Genomic DNA, 19198 nt, shown 5'->3' with positions numbered 1-19198 from the left:
CTGGTACCACCATATTTTATTTATTAACCAAAAAACCTCCTTTAGTCTGACCACTTTTAATAACAGTTGAAGTACAGAGCATTTGGGAATAAAAGTTATGACAGATGATGTCTATGTGTGTTTTACCGAGGTATTCATTATTCATAATTTGGGAGAATTTAGTCTGCTGATAAAAATAGTAAATTAAATCCGTAGACATGAGGTCATCACTGCCACAGAGTGACCTCAGGATTTACAAGTGGTACATAGGCTACTGTATACTGCGAAGAATATCCATATGAAGTGATTTATAGTCTTTATTTTTTCCAAAATCATCAAGTGCAAGAAATGAGTTCAAAAGTGAAATCACCTCACCTCTGTGGCATTTTGACACATCCATCTTGTTTGGAGAATGAGAGACAGAGAGACATTTACAATCCAGAGTCATATTATTTTTAAATTGAATTTTAAGAGCTTTCCAACTTTATTGGGAGTACGAACAGGACTTTGGCTTTGACTGCAACAATGAAGATAAAAACTATTAAGGAGAAACTGTGTTTGTGCCACATTCACAAAAAATTACACTAACAAATTGGCTTATGTAGACATTAAAGATGATGGGCAATGACACAGTGACAGTCATACACAATAATAATAATAATAAAAAAGGGTTATTTGTGACAAACACCACATGCTACAAATCACCACGATGATTAAAAACTAAAGTAAGAAAACAAAATCGACAGAGACAATGTTTGATCTTTGAGAAAGTAGGTCATGAATTAGTTTTCCTTTTACACACTGGAGCTTTATTCCTGCCCAGCTGATTCTACGGAGGACGCTGATTGAAGACTTTAGGGCCAGCTACGTAAGAACAATGAAGGATTCAGTTGAATGGAGGCGAGTAAAGCACAACTACACAGGTTGTTTACACGTGTTGACGATGTGAGGCATCGATGCTTGGACGATGACTGCTCAGAGATCTTATAATCCATCAACTTTCCTCGTCTTCATGTCAGAGGTTGGACGTGATCATGAATCCTGTGTGTCAATGCAGGAAGACTGATACAAATACCTGAAATCAAGGGAAACCCATACAAGGTAAGACATGTAGCTACAACAATAAATTAATTCAAAAAATATGGCCCAAGTACATTAAATGATTTTTTAGTTTCATTCTCACTGGAATAGAAAGATCTTTCATAAAAAGTTATAAAATAAATAAGCACTCTTTCCCTTTGAGTTTTCAGTAGAAAAAAAGGTTGCACAGCGTGCAGGCCCAAGAGAAGACGGAGCAATAAGATTTAATGAATTATGTTATTTTTCTGCCCTCTTCTCCTCGTCTTTGGCCTTCGTGGTCGGAAACACACATTCTGGTGATTCAGTGTGACCCCACGCTGAGAGAACAGTGGAAGCACTGGTTCAGGTCCTCAATACACCCAGTTCACCGGAACCCACTGGGGTTCACTGCACAGTTTGTCCACAGCAGTCTGTAACATGTCAAAGGCCTTATCCAGGTTGTCGTTGACGATGGTCAGGTCAAAATAGTGGCTGTAAGCCCTCTGGATACGGGCGCTCTCATCCACTGTCTTCCTCAGGTCCACGTCCTGTCAAAACACAGATGACAGGTCAGCACTGGAAAGCCGTAGACATCAGATATCTTAAAGTGGACTCAGACTGCGGGAGTTTTTGTATCAGGCTGTATTACACACTTTTTTATCTTAAATGTCCACATGCTACAGTATTTGACAATGACAAAACTCACCACATGATATTACTTAGATGACCATGCTAGGTCAGGGAGCAAGGAAGCCCATGTGACCTCACAGGGAACAGACCCAAATTAATGATAACCCAAAATATCATAACGTGTTTGGTATGAATCAGGACTCAATGGGTCACACTATCAATTGATCTGAATCAGTACTGAGCAAAGTTCAGCATTTCTCTGCTGATTGTAGGGAGGGAGTGTTTTCTACTGTAAGCACATCCCTGTGTGTGTGTTTGCGTAATGTTCTTGATAACCTACCGTGAGCTGCTTAGTCGTGATCCCTGCGTCCACCACAGCTTTATGCATGGCCTTAAGTGTGTCAAAATCTGGCGCTGCAATGAACACGACGTAAGGCATGAACTCTGCCGTTTTCAACACCTTCAGAGCCTGGAAAGAGACGGGGTCGACCAGACATAAGTTGATGCTTAATCGTATATTAAGGTTTTTATGTTGAGTCTTTCAGAGTGATCCGATCACAAATGGGACAGCTCTTAACCATTCATATCTGGAATTCCAATCTGTTGACACATGCATTTTAAGTGTGACTATGATCTAAGTTCTGCTTTATATGTGCAAATAAATATGTTTATTCATGTGGGATCTTAAATGATCCAGATGATTCCTGAAGTTCACGGATGTTGCTGCTGTAAACAGATAACTCAGGATGTCGGTATAGTGGACTGACCCTTATTGCAGCCCAGGACATCAGACTCTGTACTTTCTACCTGATTGAATCAGCCAAGATACATATTGTCATCAGTGAACAAGGCCTTGGTCCTAAATCAATTCTCATGCTTTATCCTCTGAAGATATTTGACCAAACAGCCAAATGTGGCTAAATACGATTTATTAAATCCACCCTCTACACACTTGTGTAACCTTTAGCCTCTTAATACTTTTCACGTACCTGTGGGTTCACATCCAGGATGCAGGTGCGTCCTGTGGCGACCACCTCATGGATGGAATCAATCTTGGTGCCATACAGGTTACCATCGTACTCGCCGTGCTCCAGGAACCGCCCGGCCTTCACATCCACCTCCATCTCTGTCCTTGAGGTAAAGTGGTAGGAGTTTCCGTCCAGCTCGTCATCACGGGCCCTACGTGAAGTGTCTGACGGAAGACATGGCTCTGTTAAGTTTATGACCGTTTTTTATTTTCAGAATTCTAAAATCCAGATAAAATCCATACATGGTATAGTGGTGCCAAAGCGTGTGGGATGGAGGACCATCAATCGGTTCTTCAGGCTACGTCGGCCCACTCCTTGAGCACCAATCAGAACCAGAGTCTTTCTCTGGAATGGAGGGACCTTTGCCACCTCCTCGTAGATCTGCAGCTCGTGTCTGTCAAACTCTATTTAAAACACAGGTTAAAATGTTACCAGATGAAAAGTAGAAGATATCAGCCAAGAAACAGTGTGAAGTGTAGGATCCTCTGACCTGCATTCTTGGCTGTGAGATACATCATCTTCTTCTTCTTTTTCCCAGCTATGGTGCCACAAAGGATCCCTGCAAGAGAGCAAGCAGAACAGAATATTTAATTCATTTGTACATTTGTGCTATTACACCATTTGACCAGATGGGGGCGGGCGTGGATTATTTACTAAGTGTTTAAAATATTATCTACACATGCCTTTTAGCCATCACCACCAATAGGTTTTGAGTAGTAAAAGCAACGGAGTCTGCTTTGCTGCCAGACCTCTGAGTAAATGCATCATTTCTAAAATCAATCTTTAATGAGAAACTTGGGTGGTGGATATCAAAATATAACATAAATTTACCTGAGCCATCAAAATCTCTGGGTACAAAAGCTTTCCTCTTCTCCTCCAAGAACTGACTGGGTATCAGTCCTGTTGCGCCCCCCACCACGTGGCAAGCCTGGCACAGATTACAGATCAGTCCACAGTTAGGTCTTGAAATGTCTTACCAACAGTGATAATGTTATGTTTGCTATTGACAAAGAAAAAAATTGGACAAAGACTCACCTGCCACCAATTGGGATCCTCTCGGTTGACAATCTGAAGAATGTCGCCTTTCTTGAAGGCCATACCTGCCTCTCGGCAGGGGATCAGGTTATCGTTAGCCGGGTTGTAGTCGAAGTATGGCCGCACATGCACCTGAGAAAGATGGAGAAACACACTTTCTAAGTCTTTTCTTGTAGAGAAAAAATTCCATTTCCACTTGGATTCTGAGGTGAGTCTGCTTAGACTCACACAAAAAGGAAATAGAAAACCGGAGAGCACAGCATGCTTTCTCACACGGTGGAAACGGCTCCTTCACACCCATAACATCCCGTGTCCCGCACTCCACCCCGGCACGGCTCCTCTCGCTGCGCTAACAGCAGAGGCTTTTGCCAGGAAGGGTAAGTGCTCTGGCTGATGTATTAGATTAAACAAGCAGCCAGAGGAAGCAATAAAACAAGCGAGTAAAATATACGGTGCAGTGTGGCCTGAGCCACAGAGCAGGATGTGATTCCACATTATGTTTTAACTTTTACTGCTGTTCATTAAATTTAGACCTAATAAGCATATCCAGGTTTACGTCTGTTTGTTCAAGATGTTTTTTTGTTTTTTTTAAAAACAGATCGAACAATATTTGAGGGAAACTGTCTAAGAATGTCATAAATGACTGTACTTTACACGTGAGGGAGCATGAAGCTACATGAAGCGTGTGTGTGTATCGAGTATGCATGAGACAGGAACAGCAAGTGCGACCTAGATAGCATGTGGAGTGTTATTAATAGGGCTCCCAGGGTTCACATTCCTGCGCAAGGAATTGTGGGAAGGCCGTAGGACAGATCAGCCTGGTGCCAGTGCCCAACATCTGCCGCTCGTTACGTAAGCGGGAGCGTGAGCGCTTGTTTACGTTATCATGTCAGCGGACGCCGGGACCTGTTCACCTGTGGAGGAGCGGGCGCGTCTCTGTAGCTCGGCAGGATTTTCAGCGTGATCCCGCCGCTGCAGTCCTTGAGCATCTCCTGCAGCTCGGTGGGATTGTTGCCCACGTCCTTCCCGTTCACTTCCTTGATGATGTCGCCCACGTGCAGCAGACCCTGCCTGTCGATCATGCCGCCGTGAAGGATTCTGGCGATGACCAGGTCATCTTTCTCCACGCGAAACGTCACACCCTGGGAGGGAGAGGAGGGAGTAGTATACACAGGCTTCGTTATCCCGCTGTTCTGACACTCACCTGGCCTTCGCCTATTTAACCACTACCCTCAAGCAACATTTTGTGCTCACCAGCGGCTCCCCGGCCTTCTTTCGGATGCCAATCATGCGCACGGCGTCGGCCTGCATCAGAGCACTGTTCACCGCCGCGTCATTGGCCGTCTCAGGTGGGGGCGGGACTTCATAGCATTTTGAGGCCACCATGTCATGGGCCTCCAAAAGAGACTGAGAGGAAAGAAAGAGGGAAAGAGATGAGGTCATGCTTAAAGCGAGACCGTGCAAACGTTGAAAAAGTAAAAGCAGTTTCTCCCTTTCACAAATATAAAAGTTAACTCTATGAATAAAACAACCACCTTGCACCGCTGAAAAAATTTAAAGATATCCCTGTCTAAGTAATTTAGCTGTTGTACGACAGCTCTCTCCTATTTTTAGTTTTCGTTTCTCTAAAGTTACATGCTCTCATTAAAAACAATGTCAAAACACTGATCTGATGTTTCAAGTAAAAACAAACCGATGATGAGAAAATACTGTATGTCGAGAGGCGGAGGCGAATGTTGAAATGGGTCAATTATGTGTGCACACAGTCAACCCAAGGACAGACGGAAGAGAAGAGTAACAGAGCAACGGTCTACGTGGTCTAAAAACACACACACACAGAAAAATGCATTAACAAACCTGGATGTTTGGTACGTGTCTTCTCAACGGATTTAAAAAAAACAAAAACAAAACAATCACTTAATGGCTCAAACCCTAAATGTGGATTACCAACTCAATCTAATCACTGAACGTTTGGTTGGCTGAACATGACTTCATCCTAATCTGCGTTTTAAATTATTACTAGTACACTACTCCTCAAAATATCTTACGAACAATCAACACCGAGAACTTACTGGGTGAAGAAAACAACCTCTGACTCTGTGAACTCGCACACTTGATAGATGATGTAATTTCTGTAGCCTGTCTTTCCCTCCCTCCCTCTCCCTCTCTCAGTAGGTCAGCAGGGTCTTATCTTCCAGCTTACAGCACAAAGGGCTCTGATTGGTGCAGAGTCTTCTCTGGGCTCAAAACTCTAACTCCTATTGGTCTAGTCCCTGTAAATCTCCCGGTAGGTCCGGGGATAGAGGCCAGTGTTCCACTGATGCATGAGAACGGGATCCAGGAGATCAAATCTGTGCTACTGTGACGAGACGCCCGGTGATCGGAAGTGCTCTTGGATTAATTACTGTTAACTGAGAGCATCAGAAGTCAGTGGTGTTAAACTCAATAATAAAGTATTGGGTTTATAATAATGTTCTGTGTACGACAACCTGTCCTGATATTCAGCCCATTAGCAGCAGAAATGACGTTAGAAGTCACGTCCATTTTCAGACGTAGCTGACTGAGTTTTCTCCGTCTCACCTGGAAGTGCGGCTCCTGGAGGATCCTCGACAGTTCGGCCGCGCTGTCATCTTTAACCTTGAGGTGGCTGATGTCGCCCAGGATCTCCGACACCAGCTCCACGTTATTGTCCTGCACGGCCTCCAGCTTCACTTCGTCCACCTGTTCGTGAGCCTGAGAGAGAGACGAGAAAGTCAGGGAGGGGTAGTTTCTTCGCAGGTGTTTAGAGAACGTAAATGGCAGTTTGTGTTATGTTAGTGTTTATTTGGACGCATAAAGACAGGGGCTGGAAGTGAGTTTGTTGTAATGTGGTGCCATGAGAGGAATTTCCTCTATAAGCAGATCGACGTCTGCCTCGTGTTACAGTAGAAGAAACCAAAGGACTATCTGTTTGTGTTTAGTCATCTGTCATTTCTACAAGTTCCAGCCCTGCAGGGAGCAGTTGAGCAACAGGAGATGACAACAATCTGGCAGGAGTTACAGCTGTCCTCTAACTGAACTCACTGCATGCTAGGTTTCAAAGAGCAGCGAAGGGGTGAGTCAGGTTCTGCAGCGGATGCACTTTAGGTAAAACAAACACACAAAGAACAAAAAAAAAAAAAAAAACAGCCCAGCGATATAAAGCGGCTTCATTTCCTCACAGACAAGTCAAAGCCTTACTGTACTTCAGCACCTCAGCCAGAGCAAGCAAAGACTGTTGGGGGAGCAGCGGCCAGTGGTTAGTCTGCTCGGCGCTGCTCAGGTGTCTATGTGTGTGTGCTACCTTAGCCTGGGAGCGTACAATGGGGCTTTCCATGATGCCGCGCAGGAAGAGCAGGTCGATGTCTTTGGCGCCCGTGGAGCTGGGCAGGTCCCCCAGGTTCTCCAACACCTGCTGCATGGCTGGACGGCACAGGACACGAGGACGCGGGCAGAAAGACACACATGAGGAATGTCAGCCAGGCGTGAAAGTCATTCAGAGCATAAACACACACAACAAGCTACTGCAGGCTGAGATAGAGGCATACACACTCAAATGCTATGAAACTGTAACTCTTTTGACTGGCTGTGTTTCCATGCAGACTCTACATACATTAATTAAAACTAACGCATTCTAATGTAACAGTCTAGCACTACAGCTTAGCTTCGTGTAGGCTCTAATGTCCAATTTATGTTAAAGCAGTGTCAGAAAGGTGGTAATTCAGTAATTATTTTTGAACGATGTGGTGTGTGGTGCCGTCAGACTGGATTTAATTAAACCCAACAGTGTTTCTATTATTTAGACGAACCCGCTGACTAAAACGGGCTCGTCAAATATATCTCGACAAACCGCAGCCTCCAAATTGGGAAACGCGGTTGAATCAACAGCTCTCTCAGTTCCTTGAAACTAATGCTGGACACCATAATCTTCATGAAGATACGATTAAGTCTAGGACCGTTAAATTAGAAGTACTTTTCACTAATGTACCTAATGAACTGGCAAATCAGCGTATATTCTGTTTTTTAAAAAGCCCAGGTTCATGTCTAGGGTTCTGTCCCGATTCCCAAAATAACCTACAAGTAATGTGACTTTAATGAGGTGTAAAAACACCTGGGCTCAAATGCTGCCTGTTGTTCTGAAGAATCTATGAACTGGGTCTGATATGTATCGACACAAACAGACAGACAGAGAAGTGTTTACTGTAGGTATCAGCCAGCTAACGCCCTAATGCCAGGGTCTCAAAGCCAATGTAAGCCCATTTAAGACACTTCAAGCCCTGGGAACGCGTGTGTGTGTGTGTGTGAGAGAGCATGTGTCTGTGTGTCATTATACACTTATGTGGGTAATAAGTATGTCCTGTCAGCACTTGTATACAGTTGATTCACTGTCTGATTTCTATGTATTTTGCTCCACTAACCCGTCATTACTCTCCAACCCCGAGTCATTTTCTGTGTCATCGAGTCGTCTTCTATTACTACTCTTCTAAACCTCCACTTTAGACGAAAACGAGGCACAGACCAAATTGCGGCACTGTAAATACAGATTATAAGACACTGCTGTTGGCCGTGGTATTGTATATATGCCACCTTAAAGAGTATGTTCGCTTTCCCTTACAAAACTTAAAGATTTCATTTTATTTTTTTTTAAAGAAAAAATACAAAAGTCCTATGACTCTACGCTTGAGTAAAAAGAGAGATTGGTTAAAAAAAAAAGGTATTTCACAGTGAATCAAAGACCTCACTGAAGCACAGACACAGTGCATAAACAGAAACCTTAAATATTTATGATCCACTTAAAGGACAACAAATAGAGGAGGAAGTTAAAAACTGCGCCGCGGTCTATTAAACCTGTACATACACGAAGGATTGCACATATTTGCTGCATGACGACACAGAAACGAGTCGCCGTAGTGAAGGCATCCATGGACACGACCATAAACAAGCACTGAACCACCACCTTAACGTCTCTGCACTCACTCCCACTTATAATTAGCCATTTTAGAAAACTGTGTTTTCAGATTCTTCAGATAGTAACGTCAGCTGTTGTTCTCACCACCTGAGTCATAGGTTTATCAACCCAACATTAATCAGTACCTGAACACATCTGCTACCAAACACTCATTTACACACAGCTCGATGCTGCTGGATATCTGGATTTCTGTGCTCACTCTCTCTTGACCTTTGATCTCTGTGTCATCGCATCCTGGACCACAGCAATGTTCGCTCATTCAAACCCGTCTCCTGCTACTTCAGTGTAATGACTCTTTTCAACAAGAAATCACAAAGCTCTCTGTCCTGTTAGAGACTGGAGATAAACTAAAAGCTCCAACCTCCAACATCTTGTAATCTCGTGAAATCCGGCACGGCCATACAACCACTCAACACCCTTCTGCGTAAGTCTGGAAGAGGCCGTGAACGCTAGCAGGTTTTAGCACAGATATCGCGGTGTGAATCGCTCTCCTCACCTGCTTTTAATTCGTCCCTCCGTGGCGCTCTGGCTTGTCTCCTGCTCACCATCTAACCACTGCCTCTACACCTTCCAGCGGTGTGTGCACTGAATGCCAATGCAGAAGCTTTCTGCTAAAGAATTCCTGCCTCCATTTCTCAAAGCGCGCGAGACAAATCCCGGGAGAAAAGAAACGGCAACCTGTACTGCACGAGGCATTGTTATTTATTTATTTACTTTTTTTTTAGTTTGTGGAGATCAGAGGAGCGCCCCGACTGACACATCATCCATAACAAAATATAATTTTTTTTTTTTTGCAGCGGTTTGGGTTACGAACTGAACCGCCTCCAGGGAAAACTCACGGCTCTCACAGCCAAAGCTCCTGTAAAGCAGAGATTCTTAACCAGAGACACTGGTACCACAGGGGAGCCCACTAAAGGATTAACACCTGAATGCTGTGGCGTGACTGTGTGTGTGAACTCTAGTTAGCAAGGAAGCATAAAGTATAGCTAAAAATTATACGTACATGTCTAAAAGAGTTATACAGCTAGTAGATAAATGGTCGAAAAATAGAAAAGCAAATACAGGAAAATCAAACAGCTGAAAGACTAAATGTGAAATCATTAACGTGAGCTATGTGACTGTTGAAGCAGTGACTAAATAAATAGATAAACAGTGAACACAATAGCTAAAATAAGAGAACTGGTTCAACCCTTTTTGTTTGTAATGCTTGTATTAGAAGCGCAAGGTTGACAAAACTCCTCCCAACCACTTTTCTCTATATAATTAGACATATTTCATAAAACTTTTCTATTAATATTTTCACCTGGATCAAAACTACAGTGTCTCTCTATTCATCTCTATGTCATAGCCCGTCTCCTCCTCCTCCTACTACTCCTTCTTCTTCTTCTTCTTTCCTCACCTCCAGATGTATCTGCTCCCTGGGGGGACTGCACAGCCGGGGGCCCCTCCACGCCAGGCTGTCCCGGGGGCGTCACCTCGTCCTCCTCGCGTACCCCGTTGGGACAGGAGTCGTCCATAGCCGTGACCATCGCCAAGCCCTCCTTCTTCCTCCTCTGCTGCCACAAGTATGCTAAGGCTAACCACTAGTAAACCACCAGCAGTTTCACAACTATGTCTTCTGTCCTCCAATGTTGTCTTTCTCTGGCACTGCTAAACTCTCCAAAAACCATAGAGAGAGAGAGTACAGGAGAGAAAGAGGGGGACAAGGGGAGAGGGAGGGGGTTGAGGACAAAGAACGGGAGAAGAGACACAAAGACAGCAACAATTGAATGGGATTAAGATCGGAGGATATTAGAGAGCGGGGGGGGGGGGGGGGGGGGGGGGGGGGGTGCAATCACAGAGGAGGAGGAAATATGAGAAAGAAATTTAAGACAAATAAACAAAGCTGATATGGATAAGTTTAGAAAATACAGGCATGGAGCGAGGCAGAGAGAGGTAAAGTGCCGGATCGTAAACACAGATGTGGACATGGGTTCAGTGCTTGTCCCCTCCCTCCACTCTGATTTTAATACCTTCCCATACTAACCCCTCCCGCCTCGTCTCACTCCTGGTCAATAACACACACACACATAATCCCACAATCCTCTCCTGCTGGGCTCTCTTGAGTACCCCTCCTCTTGTGTCCCTGACCCCACACAAAGTCAAGTTACCCCTCTTGTCTAGACGGAGACATGCGCGCGCACACACACACACACACACACACACACACACACACACACACACACACACACACACACACACACACACACACACACGTTGACTGTGGCATTATGTAAGTAATCTTACATAAGGGTGACTGAAGGGGGCCTGACCCTACATTCCCGTTCTTTTCCTCCTCCTTTTCTCTCATTCATGCTCACTCCGCTCGGCGTCGGGGGCAACCCGCTGCTGCGGCGTGCAGAAACTCTCAGCGTGTGCAGATTGTGAATTCACTCGGAGGTCGTCCACCTCCTTAAAACCTCCACAAGTCTATCGGGAGCCTTTTCTCTTCCTCTGCCTTTTTTTCCCCCCCGCACTCTCTCTTCCACCTCGAATTAATGTGCCCGCGCTTTATTGCTTCCCCCTGAGTCAGTGGACCCGAGATGCTGACAGAATTATGCACATTTTGGGGCTGCTGTTTAAGCCGCTCCACCCCCTGATTTTAAATACTTCAGGGCGAGCTACCGGCTTCTTAAAATAAACACTGTCTTCATGAATATTCTTCCCCGTAATCGCTCATTTTAAATGGATTATTACACCGAGAACAAATGCATGAATATCCCATGACAAAGCACTCTAGCAATTTAGACATGGGTGTAGACCTGCCAGCAGGTCTGTGAGGCAGAACCCTTCAGAACAATGTCGCTTGGTTAAACGTGAACATGCTCACGATGACAATGCTAACACCTTAATATTAACCAATTAGGCTTTTATTTAATGAACTAAAAACCATGACATCTTCAGAGTCTTTCAGATTCATCCGCTGGGGAAAACTTGTTTGTAGAACTACATAAGTAGTAGCGTGGCTAAACACGCACGCCATCTAACTCGTCGTAAAAATGCGTGTTTAATCATCGTGTTTTGTTTCATTCATTCTGCGATTCAAATCCCGTTTCAACAACAAGCTCAAGACCAGACGAGCAAAAGCGGGAATACTCCAAGACAGGCTCCTCCCCTTCAGCATCCATCCAGCCCTTCCCACAGCGACACAGCTGTGGACAGATCAGATCTGTAGCCTTTAATCCACTCCGCCTCCCCGTCCCGTCCATCCTCGACACTACTGCTCAACCCCTCCCCCACCACAGGATTTTAATCCTGCCAGGATATCACGGGATTACAGAATCTCTCCTTCCCTCCCTCTTTTCTGCTGTCTGCACACGGCTGAAGTATGATGCATCGCCCGGTTTGACAAAGGCTCAAACGACCTTCAACAACACGCTGAATCGCTCTAATTGTTCCCCCGGCCATCAATCCGGCGTTCCAGTACATTTCTCCCGCTGCGGGCCGTTCACGTTCAGTCGATCGCGAGTCTTTCCTCTAAAAGCATCAACCTAATTGCTCCTCATTAGAAAGTAGGGAGATGAGAAACGGTTCCACACAGTTGGTTTCCAGGCAGAACAGCTGTATGAGAAGAAGACGAGGCTAATGGCCATAAGGAAGCCTTGTGGGGAGTCGACACAGATTCTATGAAAACAACCGAACACCAAACTCCAAGACTATATCACAAGCAAACTAAAACTGCACTATTCTTTGCAAGAACTTCTGGTTTGTTATTCAAAGATGAGCTCATTTGCGTCAGTAAATAGTAAACAGACTCACAACTTGTGATCAGACTTGAATATTTATCAGCATATGAGGCCTTCAGACTGATAAATATTAACGACTTAACCTGTTCGTGCAGAAAAATAATGATTCCCAAAAAAAAGCTGATAACTAACTGAAACATAGCTAAGTGCTGTCAAAGCTAAAATCTACATGGACTTGAAACACACACACACACACACACATGCAACTCCCCCACTTAAGTTTGTCCAGGGTGCACTGAAGAAGCCGTGTTTACCTATGCCAATCAGTGTAGACCAACCCCAGCCTCACTGGTTGCTCATCAGCCAACTGAGAAGACCTGCAGGAAGATGAAGAGAAAGTTTTTTAGGCTCAGTCTTATGAGACGAGAACATTGAATATTCAGCTCTGCTTGCATTCCTGAACACCGGCTTTCATCATCCCCTCACATACATTCACTTCAGCGTTCGCGCTCGCCCTCGTCCTCGTCCCTCACGCACACTCAATTAATTCTTTTCTCCCCGTGGATTATCCGTTCCATCTCTCCGTGTCGCGCCTGCCTCCTGCAAGATACGAGTCTCGCCCCGCGGAGCGAGGCAGCGCTTCTTTCAGAGCGATGCACGGAGCCACCCCGGACAATTGATTGTCCCCGGCTATTCAAAGATGCCTGCATCATCAGCTGGCGCTGCGCCACCGGCGTAGTAAACGCCTATTCTCCGAAAGTAATGACAAAGCAGCATGTACTCATTCCCGGGGAGAGTCGCTTTCGCTCGCAAAGTCACACACACGCTACACAATGTGTATCATGTAGACATCTGCCAGTATCTGAGGCGGACACTGAGTCCTCATTGATTTTTCTGTGCAAGTGAACATGTTTGTTGATTGTTGGTTGAAATACACATGCGGCTCACATTTCAGAGAGGGCTTTAGGTTATGGAAATACAGCGATGGACACTTGATTGTTGTGGAAACTGCTTTAATCCAAGGTCAAGAATGAGCAGTCGGGTCAAGTAGTCAGAACTAGCTTCAGGGAAACAAAGTGCTGAATCAGCCACTGTTTCAGAACAAATGTCCTTACTTGTGCAATGACTATGAAAGTTAACAGAAACGAATGCTCTACTCTGCCACATACCCTGCCTCACTGTGCAATGTTTAAAATGTGCTAAATGAAACTGCAAAGTCTGGCAGTGGTACGCTTATTCACGCCACCCTGAATAGCCATTGTGTAATGAACCATCAGGAAAGGCGAGCCAGCGGAAGAAAACAAAAACAAAGGACCCCCGCAACAAATCTGTGGAGCCAACATTCACCCACAAAACAACACACTATCACTCTAACACAATTCGTTTCATTCAACCTATTTCGCTTTCTCTTTCTCTGCTCTTGCCCCGAGCGGTGGAAGGATGGTGCGGTCCCATCAAAGTCACTGGTTCTGCCCGATCAGAGCATCTGAAAACGGCCTAAATTCAAGATGTTTATGAAAACGCTCTCTCCGATCCCGTCAACATGTGTCCTCATGTATAGTCAGAACAGTTTCCAATGACAGAACATCACTAAGGCGAGTGCAACACAGGGGAAGTCTCCTCATTAATAGTTTACTATTATCCCTTTTTGCTGTGCTGGTGCCTTACTGTGTGAGATTAAAAGAAAGGAAGGGAGAGAGAGGGTAAGGGGTTGATTCATTACGCAACGCAGATTACAATCAGGTTCGCAAGTCTCATTAGAAGTGAAAGATATCCCTGAGAAGAATGTTAATGGAGGCAAATCCCCGCCAAATCATCCGCACCACGGAGCAGGAGTCAGGATGGACCAATGAAAGGTCCAAATGAGGAGTGGGGAGGAAATCTGAGCAGAAAAATACCAGGAAGGATCAGAATCTGACCGGAGAGGAACAAATAAAAAATATGCAGGAGTGGCAGAATTCCTTCGGAAACGGACTCACGCACATACAGAGCGGATAAAAGGCAAACTAGGAGTCTTAAAGAAGAAGAGCAAGAGAGGGAAATCTTTAAAGATTAGACTGAGCTGTGAGAAAAACCTTTCAAGTCTTTGGAGGAAGAGAGGAAGAAAAGGACAAGTCTTGAGAGAGTAAAGATTGGTAGGACTGGTTATTGAACTCCAGGAACTAACTGTAGTCCTGTTGGGATAACTACAGCAAGGACCTTTTGTATATGAATGTCCATTAAATATTTTAGAATTTGCTTTGTAGATTAAATGCAAAGACATGAATATATTTCCATCTAAAAGCCGAGTAATCTCTATGAACTGGGTTATCTCACGAACTCAGTTCCTCAGAGGCCAGGTTGATTTTTCTGCCCTGTGAACACTTCTGATGTCTTAAGGCTGCTGCTCCCTGGCCCTCTCTGCTGCTCTCAGAGGAAAGGAGATGGGGGGGAAATATTACAGAAAATGGTCATTTGCAATCCCGGCCGCCATTGGCCGGTTCGCATGAAAAGACAAGTCAACAAAAGCCCTCTGAGTGCGTCTGGCTGCCAAGCACTCAGATGATGGACAGTTCACGGAAGAGGGATTACGGGTGAGATCAGAGGGTTTGTTTTTGCTCAAAACATCACTGCCATCTCGCTCATGTAAATGTGCGCATATGCGCGCTATTAAAGGCACAGGCAGATATCAGAGAGCACGGTGCTTTTGGCACCAACAAGAAACCTCGGCGTCGCTGTGAAGGTATGTTTAAGTGGCCGAGCACAAAGCCGAGCACCTTGAGGCCGTCAAACACAAACACAAACGGAGCCTGACTCATCCATGCTGAAAGGACCATTCTCTTAATATCTTCGTATTATCTCCCTCCCCGTGCTCCAGGCGCTGTGGCTCAGAGAGCAGCCGTCACTTCCAGTTCCTCTCAATGACTTGAGAATCACAAACGAGGCCAGTGAGCCGAGTCCAGATGTCGGTTGGTTCCAGAGGTTGCCAGTGGTAAACCTCCTCGAGCAGCGAGCCGACGCGCCGCCACCGTACAACTCCAGCCTGGTGCCAGAGGGCTACGAGACATTCAAGGACGCTGCGCACACTTGAAGACCAACACACGCGTGCGTAGCGACTGGTTACAGCATACAACCGCTCCCCTTTCCCGCGACGAGCCCCATCCTGTCATGCCTCTCACCCATCACCCTCTGCCTCCAGAAAACTCTATGTAGGTCACTCCATGCGTTAACACGGCCGTTCAATAAGAGGATTACGCTGCCGTCCCTAAGATGGCCTTCTTAACAGATCAATATCTGCACTTATTTGTCAGTTATCACTCTATCATTGCAGCTGTTGACACTGAAAGAAAGTGCGTTAAAGGAGCTTGGTTTCCACCACAATGACACCGCAGCCATAATTAATGTCCTGCTGATTCACGCTTACCTCTACTCTGCACCTGTCACCGAAGTCTACGCTACCACTATTTAACGCAGTCAGTTTCTGCTTCAGCATACTCAACATTCATCAACAAAGGTGACCTCAATTTCCTTGTTGGTGACGTTCCAGCTGGTGGGATGCATGTGCTGCGCAACACTGCCCGAGATGATATAATTACACAGCTCATCAAAACCCTTCAGCGTGCAGCGATCTTAATAATGAGCACCTCATGACATAATCTAGCCCTCCACATGGCTGTGCCTGCTACTGCTCAGTATCTCTCTCCTCCTGGCCTCCTGTTACTGATCATTAGTATTAAGGAGAGGAGAGGGAGGAGGGAGGAAGGAGGAGGGAGGGGGAGGGGCAGGGAGGGGTGATGTAACGCCACTTACCGAGGCTGCAAAGTTTAAAGATGAGAAAACTAATGTTGTGTGATGTTGGATAGTAAAAGAAAAAGTGATGTGATAAGAGAAATGTATTAGGCTGTCTTGTTCAATTTATATGACAGAATATTGCCAGGAATTGCGATCGATTTTTTGGCATATTTACAGAAGCCGCTGCTGCATCCTGTTCCCACTCACTGAAGCTGCTCCAGTGAGAAAAAAAAAGAAAAAAAAAAGACTGACACTTTGATCTGGTACGAGCAAATTAGTTTTCAGGAGAAAAATAAGCCTGTGATCTCACATACATGTTTATCCTTTTCCGCTTTGATCACTGAGTTTTTGTGAAGTCGAATAAGAAACTTAACATTTTCTTTCTTTCTCCTTAAAAAAAAAAGTGTTTCTTATGTAAAGATCAAACTTTCTTGAGGCACACGGATCATTTCATTGGTTATCCGCAGTGGTGTACCTCTTTAAGGCCCCAGTGATTGATGAAATCTGGTGTATCAGCAGTATAGGCTGCAGCAAAAGCTGCCAAATGCGTTTGCCTTCACTCGTCTGAAGGAATCCTACACAAAGTTCTTTTTAAAATAATGCTCTTCTCTGTTATGAGTCGATGATTGTGTGTTAGTTTTTTTCATGACAGGGTTGAAATTGGCTCACAATAACTGTCATGAGGTCACTTCTGGAAGTGCAGGGCAGGGAGGATTTAACGCGTAGATAACAGCCCTCTGATACATGCGCTGTTCACGGCTGGGAGGTTTGAGTCATTTCCCCGTTGTTCCCGTCGTCCACCCTTCCTCCTCTTTCTCTGTACCATCGCTCCCATCGCTGCATATTAATAATAGAAAAGTAAGAAGCTTCAGAGTGTTGGATTTGGTCGCTGAGTGGCTCGACCGACAACTCCCATATGTTACAGCATTGAGGGCAACTGGAAACTTGTGTTTTTTCGCTGCTGACAGGAAGAAATGTGCATATGAGGGCTGAGGCGTCTATTCCACTTACTCCAGCAGAACAATTAAGGTCATCCTGGATCTTGACACAAAAGTCTTACTGCGTATCCCTGCCCACAGACTACAGAGATTTATAATGCACTGAACTGACTCAGTCTCCATCCCTTCCTCCTTTTGTTCATCCTAATAGATTCAACAAATATGATTAGGGCTTATTATACGAATCGAAGGAAGAGCGAAAGACCCATAAACTCTAGTTTAGATGCAACAGGATCCATGCTACCCCTCTGAGTGGTCTGGATGTCTGTAATGCCCCTCCCAGGAAGGATCCCCAAGGATGTTGCGTATGTCCGTGGGCTTCCCCCATCACGTGCCCGAGGCTAAACTGATTATAAACCTGGCCAAGTGACCCCAGCTCCTCTGAGCAAGGAAGTCTCAGGATTCATAGGGAACTGTTATAGGTGGTTTTATGTTTCGATTAAGTGGCTGGCTTAAAGTGGTTCTGGCATCGTCTTAGGGCATCGTTATTAGATGGTGCACTCATTCATGTCAGTGGAGGGGGGGAAAAAAATAAAAATCAATACCAGTGTCTGGCTGCGCCTCGGGTCGGGCAGCCAGTGTCAAGCCGCCGTCCTCCTCCTCCGTGTTCATTTAGCACAAAAAATGTTTTCGTAAATGTTTGCTCTTAAAGTTTTTTTTTTCCCTAACCAACAAATTAAATTATTTTGTCATTATTTTTTTTATATCGCACTTCTTTCCTCAAGCTGCTGGTAGGTGTTGCAGTCTATCATTTTCGGGACGTCCTCATCCTGTCAGCACTACAACCTCGAGCTCTTTCCTCTCTGAATCCATGGCACGGTTCTGACGCACGGCCACATCCGCGCGCCGGCTCCGCGCGCTACCACAGTGCGCCCAATCCGTGCCAAACGCTCGCGAAGTGTTTGACTGACCAGACCAGACAATCGTAAAACATTCACACCGATCTCGCCACACGTGCGGCCATTTTTTGTTACCCATCCGAGCCATTGTGGCGTGCGCACACTACTTAACGACTACAACCCACCCGCCGTATCCTTCCTCGCGACATGCAGGAAAAGGGAGAGGACGTGTATCTATTGTAAAGTAATACGTGTCTGAATAAAGCGCAATCTGTCAGGTAGTAGGGAAGGGGGGTGCGATTCTCTCCCTCTGTCAAACTCTGCTGCTGTGCCTCAAACGCGGCTAAGTGTCTTTGTCTCCCGTTTGAATGGCAGCTGGTGAATGAAATCATGATGTCCACGTTTTAAATGCGGCCATGAGACGTGACTTACCTGTGAATCGCTGCGTGTCAGTTCGCGGTAGTCCACCGACCGTCCCGGTTGGACATTCAGACCCCCCTCAGCTGTCTGTCCTGGTCCCGCAGCAGACTACCACAGAAGAACACGACGCCAATCAAACCAGTAGGCCACGCCTCCTCAGTGGCGTCACAGTGCGCTAACCAATAGGAGCCGAGGGTCCGCCCTCCATACGTGAACGGAGTGTAGACTGTAGTATTTTCATCTTATCACGACCGTCCATTCACATAAATAAAGTGTACCATCATTAAAGACGAACATAAGCCTATAAAACTAAGTTTAGCAGACAAATGCAGACCTAATTTGGGCGCTTTATACTGATGTTATAGTCTATCAGCTTGCATTCATAAAGCGCTGGGTCTATTGTAAAATGGAACCTAGATAAGATTAGCGTTTTGACAACAAACATGTATACAGTTAGGCTACACACCAAAGAGATAAGAGGTGTACACCCAGTCATTCAAATTCCCTCTAAAGCATTGACTGCACAGAGAAGGTCTGAAGTAGGGAGTAGTAAATTAGCCTATATCCTATTAATGTGGCTTATCAACGCAGTTAACACGTTAAACCGATAACATAACTAACGGTTAGCACAACTGCTATGCTAAGCCACTTAACCTGTACCGTGTACGACAGACAACTGTGTGATAAACTGTTGAATTCCACGGCAACTTCTAAAGTTGTAGTTTTT

The 19198-nt window shown here is 45.2% G+C and overlaps 1 protein-coding gene across 8 annotated transcripts; it reads right to left on the bottom strand.

Moving 5' to 3' along the window:
• Window positions 1-282: 282 nt before the first annotated feature.
• On the bottom strand, window positions 283-18609 carry pals2b (protein associated with LIN7 2, MAGUK p55 family member b). 8 transcript variants are annotated; one of them, XM_047605340.1, is made up of 14 exons: window positions 18484-18609; window positions 12758-12820; window positions 10118-10375; window positions 7054-7172; window positions 6312-6464; window positions 4986-5138; window positions 4646-4873; window positions 3732-3863; window positions 3528-3624; window positions 3187-3255; window positions 2939-3100; window positions 2658-2860; window positions 2009-2137; window positions 283-1586 (listed from the first exon to the last, which is right to left on the bottom strand). In XM_047605340.1, the coding sequence occupies exons 3-14, from the start codon at window positions 10245-10247 to the stop codon at window positions 1410-1412; spliced, it is 1752 nt and encodes a 583-aa protein (XP_047461296.1). In that variant the 5' UTR covers window positions 10248-10375; window positions 12758-12820; window positions 18484-18609; the 3' UTR covers window positions 283-1409. The 8 variants fall into 8 exon arrangements, with proteins under 8 accessions (XP_047461296.1, XP_047461295.1, XP_047461298.1 ...); XM_047605339.1 differs by having other exon boundaries at window positions 10118-10368; XM_047605342.1 differs by having other exon boundaries at window positions 7072-7172; window positions 10118-10368; window positions 18484-18608.
• Between the last annotated feature and the right edge of the window lie 589 nt (window positions 18610-19198).

Source organism: Mugil cephalus, chromosome 14, assembly GCF_022458985.1.
Source record: "Mugil cephalus isolate CIBA_MC_2020 chromosome 14, CIBA_Mcephalus_1.1, whole genome shotgun sequence".
In the NCBI taxonomy this organism is placed as follows: Eukaryota; Metazoa; Chordata; class Actinopteri; order Mugiliformes; family Mugilidae; genus Mugil; species Mugil cephalus.
This window is presented reverse-complemented; position numbering and strand designations above follow the sequence as displayed.